The sequence below is a fragment of the Carcharhinus amblyrhynchos genome, chromosome 5 (genome assembly GCF_965287045.1).
Source record: "Carcharhinus amblyrhynchos chromosome 5, sCarAmb.v2.hapA, whole genome shotgun sequence".
Classification (NCBI taxonomy): domain Eukaryota; kingdom Metazoa; phylum Chordata; class Chondrichthyes; order Carcharhiniformes; family Carcharhinidae; genus Carcharhinus; species Carcharhinus amblyrhynchos.
This window is the reverse complement of record NC_137328.1, coordinates 55,416,310-55,429,706: the sequence shown is the minus strand read 5'-3', so window position 1 is coordinate 55,429,706 and position 13,397 is coordinate 55,416,310. Positions and strand designations below refer to the sequence as shown.

The 13,397-nt window shown below is 40.5% G+C and overlaps 1 protein-coding gene across 1 annotated transcript in view; it reads left to right on the top strand.

Moving 5' to 3' along the window:
- The window catches only part of naa35 (N-alpha-acetyltransferase 35, NatC auxiliary subunit), an 88,585-nt gene that overhangs the window by 53,723 nt on the left and 21,465 nt on the right, over positions 1 to 13,397 (top strand). Inside the window, exons 15-17 of the mRNA XM_080188825.1 lie at positions 2,774 to 2,840; positions 6,153 to 6,251; positions 9,837 to 10,015. Coding sequence (XP_080044951.1) covers positions 2,774 to 2,840; positions 6,153 to 6,251; positions 9,837 to 10,015 — 345 coding nt within the window. The remainder of the gene's footprint in view (positions 1 to 2,773; positions 2,841 to 6,152; positions 6,252 to 9,836; positions 10,016 to 13,397) is intronic.

Below are 13,397 nucleotides of genomic sequence, written 5' to 3'. Positions count from 1 at the left end.
GGTTCATGGTGGGAGATATAGAGAGTGGTTGGGGTATAGAATCGGATACTTTAGAAACTTTCAAGCGGTTATTGGATAGGCACATGGAGCACATCAGAATGATAGGGAGTGGGATAGGTTGATCTTGGGTTCGGACATTGCTCGGCACAATATTGAAGGCCGAAGGGCCTGTTCTGTGCTGTACTATTCTATGATCACGGTTGGTCCTTAATCTCAGCAGCATACTCCAGCACTCTCCCCATATCCCTTGACATCTTTAGAGTCTAGAAATCTATTTCCTTCTTAAACATACTCAGTAATGTGGTTTCCCCAGCCTCCTGTAGTAGAATGTTTCATAGGCTCATCACCTTCTGTGAAACATTTCACCTCATCTTGGTCTTAAATGACCTATCTATACTCTGAGACTGTGACTCTCTTATCCAGCCAGAGGAGACAATATTCCTGATTCCAGTCTGAATTGCCCTGTCAGAATTTTATATGTTGCAGTGAATACAAGCCCAGTCAACCCAATTTCTGCTCATATGACAATCCTGCCATCCCACAATTAGTCTGGTGAACCTTTGCTGTGCTCCCTCCATGACAAATGCATCCTTTCTTAGATCAGGAGACCAAAACTGTACATAATACTCAAGGTGTGGTCTCACCAAGGCTCTGTACAGATGTTCTTACATTCAAGTCCTCTTGCAATGAAGGTTAACATACCATTTGCATGCCTAACTACTTGCTGAACCAGCAAGCTTGCTTTCTGTGACTGGTGTACTAGGATACCCAAGTCCCTTTGTACATCAACACTTGCCAAGCTATTACTATTTAAGCAATACTCTGCTATTCTGTTTCTCCCTCATAAGTGGATAACTTCATCTTTATTCATATTATTCTGCATCAGCCACATTCTTGCCCATCATCTTGAAGCTCTTGACATCCTCCTTACCACCTTCCCACCAGATTTTGTGTCATCAGCAAACTTGAAAATATTGTTTTTGGTTTCCTCTTCCAGTTCTTTGAAGTATATTGTGAATTGTTGGAACTGCACTAGTCACTCACTGTCTACTACTTTAAAAATACCCATTTATTCCTATTCTCTGTTTCCTTTCAGATAACCAGAATTCAATCCATGCCAATATATTACCACCAATCCCACCATTGGGATTATCTATACTATTTACATTCTTAAAACACTCCAGTAGGTTTATCAAACATGATTCCAGTTCCCTTTCATAAATCCTGTTGACTTTGTCTAATCCCATTGATCTTTTCTAATGTAGTGTTATCACAACCTTTATGATAATCTAGCATTTTCCCAACTACTGATGTTAGGCTAACCAGTCTGTGATTCCTTGTTTACTCCCTCCCTCCTTTTTTCAAATTGAAGAGTTACATTCTCTTTAAGTAGCGGGTTACGTTCTACTTGAAATTGGCACTGTTATGCTGCAGCTGTTAATTTTAATTAACTAAGCCCAGCTATAGTAACCTCTTTCTTTCAACAGGAGTTACTGTAGAGTTTGGAGTAAGCATTTAAGGTAATTCTCAGGGCTCGAAATTTCTATTGTTGGTTATGAAAGAGATGCAGAGGACAAACATGTCTGCAGTCCACTAAGAACAATCTGCATTTAACCTCAGATTATGTTGAATGCCATTTTATAAAATAGTCTTATTTCCTGGCATAAATTTGGGATATACACTATTAAACTAACCAGCGCTGACCTGGCTGCTTGCATCCAAAGCACAACTTTTAAATGCAACATTCTTGCGTTGGGCAAAGGAAGAGAAAAATCTGCTCTGCCCACTATTCCAGTAATCCTTTCCGAATAACACAAGCTTTACTCAGGGTGCCATATATGATGGAATAGCCTACCAAGACTTAGATTCTCCCAGCCTTAAGTGGGTCTCCTGGTGGATTTGGGCGGGGTGTCAAGGCTAGCCCATACATGTCCGAGGGGGGTGGGGGAGTTGTATGGCCAGCAATGGGAGATTGTTGTTGGCCAACGATTAAACTGGCCAGCGGTTGGGAGGCTGACGTTCTGGGACTACTGCGCATGTGCTGATCTCAGTGCTGACAGGTCTGCACATGCGCAGTGGCCCGCTCAGCACTATGCTGCCAGCCTCTCCAGCGGGAATGGACCCTTCCCCGATTTTTGCAAGATTTCTCTAATGCACTCTGCAGTGCACAGAATGTGGGACATTTATTTTGAAAATCCTGCTGAAAAAAACAGCATGATTTATTCCAGTTTTTACGAATTTGACATTTCAAACTTTTTTGAGAGAATCCCACCCTTCGGCCATAACGTTACCACCTTGCCCACCCTGATTCTGAGTGATGAGGATCTGACAACAGAAATCTCATTGACCTCAGGTGGGAATTTCCATATTCGTCCAAACAAGGCCATAAAATCCTGCCCATACTTGTCCAGACTTGGACATGATAAATGTTGGCTGAGAAGAAGTATGGTGTGACTAAACTCCAACTAGAGTAATGGACTTCAAAGTTCAGAAAAATGAACACCTTTCTAAGTACTAAGAATAATGCTCCTCATCTAAAAAGTGATGTGTTTTAATAGAAGAATATTAAAAATACACATCAAAACACCAACAGGCATCCCTATTCATAAGTATTTAACTGGTCAAGTTATTTAGTTTGAATAGATCCCCTAGATTTGTAAGCATCTGAAATGATTTGGATCACAACTGTGAAAACTTCTTCCTTTAATTTTTTTCTATTGCAAAAATAAATGAATGAAGTGATGCTAATCTTTCATTTCTGTGGTAATTTCAGGTGTTGCCTTTATAATAATCACCAAGCCAAGGATTATATTGACTCGTTTGTTACTCACTGTGTCCGGGTAAGTAAATTATCTCATTTGGTGCAGGTTTTTTTAAATTCTTCATGTCTTGAGTTTTGTTTATTTTTTAAACTCAAAATTATTGCTGAGAAAAGAGACATGCTGTCAAAGCTTTTCATTTTATACTCATCAGAATGCAAGAATGCCAAATTTCAGAGGGAGCAACAATTTATACTGAATGAAGAAAGGGTGCTGAAGGGCCACTCCGTTTTAAATTTTACATTCTTGTCTGACCTGATGCATACAAAATTAAAAACTTCAATGGCAGTGTTTTTTTCTCAACAATGTTTTTTCTGTACTGCCAAGGAACAATTTCTCATAATATGAATCTTTTATTCTGGTGTTGCTGCTATTCACTTACCCCAGTTTTAATAATCGTTTCTCTCCTTAAAGCTGATTCCATGGGTATTCAGGCCTTTGACCTCTTGCCCAAAAAGCATTCTTCATACAAATTTAGGATGTGAATACCAACCTGCCATTTGACTGTGTGAGTGTGTGTATTGCGAATACAGGGAGAAGCAGCAGGGGAAATCACAGCTGAGTCCCAATGGATAATGGTCAATTTGACTTTCTTGCTGGACACACTGACATTTGGCTCCAATTATTGGCACAGAGGGGCACCAAAGTTGGGACCTTCCCTAGCCTGTCTGCCTTGTATTAAACCATACAGTTAAGTTCTCCCATTATTCCCTTGGAATGCTAGATATTGTTAATTAGTGCAGCTCTCAAACCTGGGCCTGCAGACACCAGCTGTGCACAGAGGCTCACTAGGGACTCTACAAAGTAAACATTCATTCACAATATATATGTGAGCTTCTGGGTCCAACTACTTTTGAAACAACTGTCCATTGCTTTCACAAGCACCTCCTCACTTGCAGCTGTCACCACACTCATGCACAAGTATTTCAAATGTTTGTGAACATGCAACTAATGGCTTAAGTGATTTACGTACAATCACCACACATCATCCCCTCAATAAACTAACCTGAGGAGTACTTTTTGATCACATGCAACCAGTTCGAACATGGTCTCAGTAAAACTTGGTGAAATTACGATAGCCAGGGAGAAGGTACTCAGTATATTGAAGGGTTTAAAAGTAGATAAGTTTTCAGGATCTAATGCCTTACACCCTAGGATGTTAAAGGAGATGACAGCAGAGATAGTGGATGCATTAGTTATGATATTCCAAAATTCCCTGGATTCTGGAAAGGTACCAGTGGACTGGAAACATACTAATGTGATGCCCTTATTCAAGAAAGGAGAGAGGCAAAAAGTGGGAAACTACAGACCAGTCAGCTTGATCTCTGTGGTAGGAAAGTTGCTGGAGTCACTCATTAAGGAGGAAGCGATTGAGCATCTGGAAAAGCAAAGCTTAATTCACCAGCATCAGCATGGTTTTGTGAAGAGCAAGTCTTGTTAGGCGAACCTGCTAGAGTTCCTTGAGGATGTAACCAGCAAGGTAGATAATGGGGTTCCTGTGGATGTGATCTATCTGGACTTCCAGAAGGAATTTGATGAGGTGTCACACAAGAGTGTTATGGTAAAGTTGTATAAGGCATTGGTGAGGCTGAATTTAGAGTATCGTGTACAGTTTTGGTCACCTAGTTACAGGAAGGATGTAAATAAGGTTGAAAGAATACAGAGAAGGTTCACAAGGATGTTGCCGGGACTTGAGAAGCTGAGTTACAGAGAGAGATTGAGTAGGTTAGGACTTTATTCCCTGGAGTGTAGAAGAATGAGGGGAGATTTGATAGAGGTGTATAAGATTTTGATGGGTGTAGATAGAGTGAATGCATGCAGGCTTTTTCTACTGAGGCTAGAGGAGAAAAAAAAACAGAGGACATGGGTTAAGGGTGAAGGGGGAAAAGTTTAAAGGGAATATTAGGGGGGGCTTCTTCACCCGGAGAGTGGTGGGAGTGTGGAATGAGCTGCCAGATAAAGTGGCAAATGCGGGGTCACTTTTAATGTTTAAGGAAAGCTTGGACGGGTTCGTGGATGAGAGGGGTGTGGAGGGATATGGTCCAAGTGCAGGTCAGTGGGACTAGGCAAAAAATGGTTTGCCTAGTCAAGAAGGGCCAAAAGACCTGTTTCTGAGCTGTAATTTTCTATGGTTCTAAGAGACTGATCCAGAAGGTTAGATCCTAAGGGATTGAGGGGTAGAATAGTGACTTGGATTGAGGATTAACTGACTGATTGAAAGCAGAAGGTTGAGATAAGTGGGTTCTTCTCCAGTTAGTAATCTAACCAGTGGAGACCCACAGGGCTCAGTTCTCAGGCCACAACTATTTACAATCTACATCAATGATCTATCAGCGGGGATAGAGTGTAATGTAGCAAAATTTGCTGATGACATGAAAATAGGTGGGAAAGTAGCACCATGGGTTTTGTATAGTACAATTCAGGGATAAACTACTAATTACTGATCCACTTGTAAAGGGATCCTTCAACCAAAAAGTTTTGAGAATCACTGATTTAAGGAAACATCATTGTGACAGAAAACTTATAAAAGAAATCAGTTTCCTTCTGTAGAATTCTTTGCAAATGTTAAGTGATTGTTAACAAAAAAAACCTTAATTCAGTTGTTACTAAAAATTAACACTTTTTCATTATTACAAAAACAAACTATTAATGTTATGTTTAATTGCTGTGCATCTAGATTACCAATATTGACACTAAATTGAGAAATACTATTGACTGCCATTGCATAAACATTTTATAAAGCATATTTTTCTTTGGAAGAGTTTTTATTTTAAATAAACCTCAGCTTTTACTATTTGGACGTTTGTAAATACTTTTGTGACAATTGGTTTTACAAATAGAAACAGATTGAATGTTTGTTGGAAATTGTACATCAATATCAATATACTGGTGGCAGGTTGTATTGACTCTTCAGCGTGATGCATTATAGCCATCATATGTAGGTGCAACGCAAATTTTTATTCTTTGATGTTTGTTAGTGAGGACTAAACAAAAATGAGGAACAGTCCTATTAGTCAGAAAAGCTGAGAATTAGGGGTCAGTGTGAATTGATGTTATGCGCCTGTATTAAATTGGTAGAGGTTTCAGTACTTGTATACTTCTCACCTGTTCAATGAATGTTGGAAAGGAGTTTGTTAGAGTGGAGAATAATTTAATAAAAAATTGGAACAGTAGAATCTAACCAGAACAATCATGATTTACTGCCATCTCAACTGCTCATGGTTTCAGAAGTAAAAGATACTGTTACTACACATGTGATGCTGAGTGAACTATGGTGTGAGATTTGAAACATTTCATTTCTGAGTTAATTTACTGCTGATTTATTTTTTCCAGCCATTCTGCAGTTTGATCCAGATTCATGGGCACAATAGAGCTCGCCAGAGAGATAAACTAGGCCACAGTTTGGAGGAATTTGCCACTCTCCAAGATGAGGTATTTTCTATGAAATATGAAATTTAAAGAGAAATTTGCATTTCTGTGATATCTTTCACAACCTCAGGACTTTCCAAGTAATTCAAAACCAATGAAGATCCATTTGAAGTGTAATGGCATAATATAGGGAAACGTGACTACCAATTTCCTCACGGCAACATCTCACAAACAGCATTAGAAAATTGAGCAGATGATCTGTTTTAATGGCGTTAGCTGAAAGGTAAAGAGATATCAGGACACCAGGAGGACTTCCCTGTTTTTTTTCAAAAAAGTGCTTAGGATCCTTACATGTCCACCCAGAGTGACAAATGGAGCCTTGATGTAACATCTTACCTGAAAGCAGAGGGCTAGGCATGGTCACATCCCCTTGTTGGGGTAAGTAAGAGGATGGTATTTCATAAGAACATAAGAACATAAGAAATAGGAGCAGGAGTAGGCCATCCAGCCCTTCGAGCCTGCCCCGCCATTCAATAAGATCATGGCTGATCTGTCGTGGCTCAGTTCCACTTTCCCGCCCTCTCCCCATAACCCTTAATCCCCTCTCTTATCAAGAACCCATCAACCCGCTTCTTAAAAATATTTAGCGAGGCAGCCTCCACCACTTCAACGGGCAGAGAATTCTAGAGATTCACCACCCTTTGAGTGAAGAAGTTCCTCCTCAACTCCGTTCTAAACCGCCTCCCCTTTATCTTGAGGCTGTGCCCCCTAGTCCTACTGTCTTTTTTGAGCGGGAAGAGTCTCTCCACCTCTATCCTATCCATCCCATTCATCATCTTATACGTCTCAATGAGATCTCCCCTCATTCTTCTAAACTCTAACGAGTACAAGCCTAGTTTATTCAGCCTCTCCTCATAGCTCAATCCCCTCAACTCCGGTATCAGCCTAGTAAACCTCCTCTGCACTCCCTCCAGGGCCAAAATATCCTTGCGCAGGTGCGGCGCCCAAAACTGCACACAGTACTCCAGCTGCGGCCTCACCAATGCCCTATACAGCTGCAGCAAGACCTCCCTACTTTTATATTCAATCCCCCTCGCTATGAAGGCCAGCATCCCATTCGCCTTCCTGACCACCTGCTGCACCTGTAAGCTGGGTTTTTGCGACTCATGCACAAGGACCCCGAGGTCCCTCTGCACCGTCGCCTGCTGCAGTTTTTCGCCACGTAAGTAATAGTCCTTCCTACCATTCTTCCTACCAAAGTGGACCACCTCACACTTGCCAACATTAAATTCCATTTGCCATTTCCTGGCCCATTCGCCCAGCCTATCTAGATCCTTCTGCAGACTCTCCACACCCTCCGCACAATTTGCCGTTCCCCCAATCTTGGTGTCATCAGCAAATTTCGACACCCTGCACTCGGTTCCCTCCTCCAGATCATCTATATAAATGGTAAATAGCTGAGGCCCCAGCACCAACCCCTGGGGCACCCCACTAGTCACCAACCGCCAATCCGAATAGCACCCATTGACCCCCACTCTCTGCCTCCTATTTGACAACCAATCCTCTATCCACGCTAACACCCTACCCCCAACTCCATGTCCCCTGACCTTCTGCAATAACCTCTTGTGAGATACCTTGTCAAACGCCTAACTGGCCTATAATTCCCCGCCTTTTGCCTGGCACCCTTCTTAAACAACGGCGTAACATTAGCCGTTTTCCAATCTTCCGGCACTTCCCCGGAATCCAGCGACGTCTGGAAAACAACCACCAAGGCATCCACTATAACCTCCGCCATTTCTTTCAGAACCCTCGGATGCATTCCATCCGGTCCTGGGGACTTGTCCACAATCAGCCCCTCCAGTCTGTCGAGCACCACCTCTCTAGTAACAGTAATGTCATTAAGACCCTCCAGTCCTACCACCTTTCCATCGCTAACACCCGGCAAATTATTCACGTCCTCCTCCGTGAAGACAGAAACAAAAAAGTTATTCAAGACCTTAGCCATATCCCCATCCCCTACCACTAGCTCCCCTTTCTCATCCTCTAAAGGACCAACGTTCACCCTAGCCAGCCTCTTCCTTTTTATATATTTATAAAAACTCTTGCTATCCTTTTTTATATTAAGTGCTAGCCCAGCTTCATAGCTTCTCCTACCCTCCTTTGTCAACTTCATCCATCTGATCAATGGAATTCTCCATCTTGACCATAAATTATTTTGTTATAGTCCCCATTGAGGAACTGTAAATCAGGACAGCAATATTCACTAAATGACCCCCATAGAAGAAATTAACAGAAATGTGAGATTTTTTTAAAGCCACTTTTTGTTTTCTATTCTAATACTAGTTTTAAACAATTTGGTTATTCTCTGTCACAATGACTAATTAAATAATGTTTTTCATATGTTTCTATTTTAGAAATGCAAATCTTAGAAAAATATATGGTTGACACTGAGGGGTAAATTCTGCAATTCCAGTAGGAATTTACATCAAAAGGTGTGCAGGACAGGTAGTTGGCACTACAGTGTTATACTGCTCCCTGCTGGAAGTCCAAAATCACTGAATTTACACTGATGTGACTAACATATCATATGACCGTTATCATACATTTTATTTTATGAATTCAACTTAAGTTGGATGTTAATTTTTATTTAAATTCTTGTTATGGGAAGGGGTAGAGAAAAAGACAGAAATAGGCAGAGATTGAAAATAGTAGCTCTCAGCAGCTGAAATCCAGAGACTGGGCAGTGGAATATAAATACAATGGAGTAGAGTTAGTTGATGAGAAGCAATTCAAAAACAAACATTGATAAATAACATTCAGTAATTAATTACTTTTATAAAGTGGTAAAATAAATTTGATTTCAAATGCCATGTTTACAGTTTGCTCTTCTTACGAGCCCCAGAGCTACCGCCACAGGTAGGTTGGGCACATTTTTGATCTTTGATGCAAATATTGATCTTATCATATCATTGATATAATGAAGATCAATGTCTTTCAAATCAGAGGCAAGAAAAACCCTTATTCAAAACAAATTGTTCTGGCTTTCAAAAACTGCAGTAGGAACAAAGGAAGTAAGAATTTAAGGTATCGGAAAGACCTGAAATTTTCAAGAGTAGAGCTTCACAAGGATAAATGGTACATGTTTTATGCTTGTTTAAAATTGTATCTGATACAGTTATTTTGAGTTAATGTAACATAGCAATATTTAAATAATGTGATGACTGTCAAAAAACGGTTCCAGGCAGGTTCCAGTTGTCCAACAATCTGAATATAAAAATATGGTAATTAGAGCCTACAGCGTGTGCTTTCTAGATGGCACCATCAACTAGGCAAGAGATTATATTTTGAATGCTATGACTGTGATAACGATCTGGTCCAGGGCTCTAAAAGCAGAAAGCTGACAGAAAAAGGCAATAATCATACAGAAGGGGGAAAGGCTTCAAACTGAATAGTAACTTACTTTTCAAATAACCATGGACTAGATTATAAAATTAAAGTTTAATGATTGCCTTTTTTTTGGAAGTGAACTTCTTCCAAGCTTGAATGTTTTAAACTGCAATGCTATTTCAAACACCACTGTGTGCAAAGGGCAATAAATCTTCAAAAATGCTGAATTGAACACAACTTATTGTGAACTCCTGCTTGCAGGCTGAGAAGGTGGATGCAGCACTCCACAGCATGTTACTGAAGCAGGAACCACAGAGGCAGCATCTAGCATGCTTAGGCACTTGGATCCTTTACCATAACCTTCGGATCATGATCCAATACCTGTTGAGTGGCTTTGAATTGGAGCTGTACAGCATGCATGAATACTACTACGTCTACTGGTATGGAAATTTAACTGCAGTAACGGTGGTCAAATTATACTGCTATAGCTGCCTTTATGTATTTATCTTTGGAAGTGACTTGATCTGAACTTTAGACGGGGAGTTGCTCAAAATCATCATTTAAATGTTGAATTGCTGAGTTTGTCATCATGTTTAGATATGTTTAGACTACTAAAAAAGTTTGAATAGCCAAATTAAGCAAACAGTGCATGTCTTGCTCCATTAGTCTTATAACTGGGTTTTGCAATTTTTTAAAGTAAACTCTTACATATTTCAATAGAATTGTATTGGAATCTCTGAATTAAGTAAACAATTTCTGCAGTATGACTATTGAGAATCTAGAGTAAAGTAGAAGGGAGACAAAAAGAATTATAGAAGGATTACAGCATAGAACAGTAGGCCATTCAGCCTATCATATCCATGCTGGCTCTGCAAGAGCAGCTCATGTAGTCCCACTCCCCCACCTTTTCCTCATATACCTAAAACCTTTTCAGATAATTTTCTAATTCTCCATTGAAAGCTATGGTCTGCCACCTCCACACTCTCAGGTAGTGTGTTCCAAATCCGAACCACTCACTGCATAATGAAGTTTTCTCCATGTTGCCTAAGGTCCTTTTGCCGTTCACCTTAAATCGGGGTCCTCTGGTTCTTGACCCATCTATTAAAGGGAACAATTCCTCCTTAACTGTTCTGTTCTGACCTCTCATTATTTTACATAGCTGTCTGCATCTTGACTTCATTAACCTTATTTACCACACATGCATTCACATACATGCATAGTAAATCTAAACTAGATCTTATTGTTTTCTCTCTTAGACTGGCCTCATTTAATATATTACTGTTCCTTACTATAGTGCTATGTGCCTCAGCCAATTATTTGTGCACTTCTTTTTCTTTCTAATATTACTTCCTGGTTCCCACCACTCTGCCAAGATATTTTAAACACAGTAGTGCTAACAAAACATTCCACAAGGACGTTGTCCGGCTCTGTTCAGAGGCAACATCTCTCACAGTATCAGTATCAAAGTCCCAGGAATCTAAAGCCTCCTGCCTGCACCATCTCTGGAGCAATCCTTCCACCTTCTCCATTCTCTTATTTCTAAAGTCAATACATGGCACTGGGAATGTCTTTGTGGGGTGTATTTGCTAGTGTTTAATATAACATGGTAAGACGGTAGGAACCAAAAGGGAAAAACAATGTGCACAAAGATTACTACCTTTGTTTGCTTCCTAGTTTCTTTCCTAGCTACTTAAAATCTATCCGTGACTCTCATCTCTCCTTCCATCTATTTTGTTGGTACCAAATGAACCATGACCTTGAGCTGTTCACTTCCTACTCGGGATGCTCTGCAGCTGCTCAGTAACATCTTTGACGCTGGCATCAGGGAGACAACATATGGTGTGGAGTTGTAGACCTGACACTGGCAGCAGTTCCCAGAGAAACCAATATTCATTGACACCAGTATTCAAAAGTGAATACCAGTTGGAGAGCAAGATGCAATATGGGATTCCTGCATTACCTGTCTCACCCTCCTTGACTATCTGTGTCACCCATTCCCTTTTCTTCTGCATGCTCCTGAGCTGCATGGTGATCATATTCAGAAACATGCTATCCATGAATTTCTAGGCCTCACAAATGTGCTTTGATTAGACCAACCACAATACAGCCTCTGAAACAAACTGATGATATTTCCTGTATGTGTAGTTGTCTATGGAGGTTCTACATAGAGCAGGATGTGCACATCATGGGATTGTAATGTCTAGCCATGCATCAAATTATTATAGGATTAACTGGCTTCACAGAAGTAAAGTTGAGCCATAAATAAATAAAAGACTCACCATTTTCTCATCAATCATTTCCTTCTCTTGTAGTGCTGTCACTTTTTATTTAATAGGGAATTAAGTTGAATGATTTACTTAACTTTCATTATCTAGATATCTCCGATTTTAATTTACTGAAAAAAATCAGTATCATTTCATGTTATTATCTCCTACTATTTAACTTTAAAATAATCCACTGATCATAATTATATGATAAATAATCTAATTGATCTTGGTTTCTAATACTAATCAATTGTTTGGTCTTACTCAATTATTTGTTGCAGGTTCTGGGATTCAGGTGTTTCAGTCAGAGCGGAGACGGTGGTAGAAGAGGGGGAGGCGTGGCATTGTTAGTCAAGGACAGTATTACGGTGGCAGAAAGGACGTTTGATGTGGACCTGTCTATTGAGGTAGTATGGGCTGAGATTAGAAACAGGAAAGGAGAAATCACACTGTTGGGAGTTTTTTATAGGCCTCCAAAAAGTTCCAGAGATGTAGAGGAAAGGATTGCAGAGACGATCCTGGATAGGTGCGAAAGTAACAGGGTAGTTGTTATCGGGGACTTTAACTTTACAAATATCGATTGGAAAAGCTATAGTTCAAGCACGTTAGAGGGGTCAGTTTTTGTCCAATGTGTGCAGGAAGGTTTCATGACACAGTATGTAGATAGGCCAACAAGAGTTGAGGCTACATTGGATTTGGTACTGGGTAATGAACCAGACCAAGTGTTAGACTTGAAGGTAGGTGAGCACTTTGGTGATAGTGACCACGATTCGGTTACGTTTACCTTAGTGATGGAAAGGGATAGGCATATACCGAAGGGCAGAAGTTATAGCTGGGAGAAAGGTAATTATGAAGCTATTAGGCGAGATTTAGGATACATAGGGTGGAGTAGGAAATTGCAGGGGCTGGGAACATCTGAAATGTGGAGCTTATTCAAGGAGCAGCTACTGCGAGTCCTTGATAAATATGTACCTGTCAGGCAGGCAGGGAGGAAGTGGTCGAACGAGGGAACCGTGGTGTACTAAGGAAGTTGAATCTGGTGAAGAGGAAGAAGGAGGCTTATGTAAAGATGAGACGTGAAGGCTCAGTTAGGGCACTGGAGAGTTATAAATTAGCCAGGAAGGAGCTAAAGAGAGAGTTAAGAAGAGCTTGAAGAGGACATGAGAAGACTTTGGTGGGTAGGATCGAGGAAAATCCTAAAGCTTTCTACAGGTATGTCAAGAATAAAAGATTGGTTAGGGCAAGATTAGGGCCAGTCAGAGACAGCAGTGGGAAGTTGTGCGTGGAGCCTGAAGAGATTGGAGAGGCACTGAATGAGTATTTTTCATCAGTATTCACGCAGGAAAAAGTCAGTGTAGTCGAGGAGAATACTGCGATACCAGGTAATAGACTAGACGGGATTGAGGTACGAAAGGAAGAGATGTTGGCAATTCTTGAGAGTGTGAAAATAGATAAGTCCCCTGGGCTGGATGGGATTTACCCTAGGATTCTCTGGGAGGCTAGGGAGGAGATTGCAGAGCTTTTGGCTTTGATCTTCATGTCTTCATTGGCTTCAGGT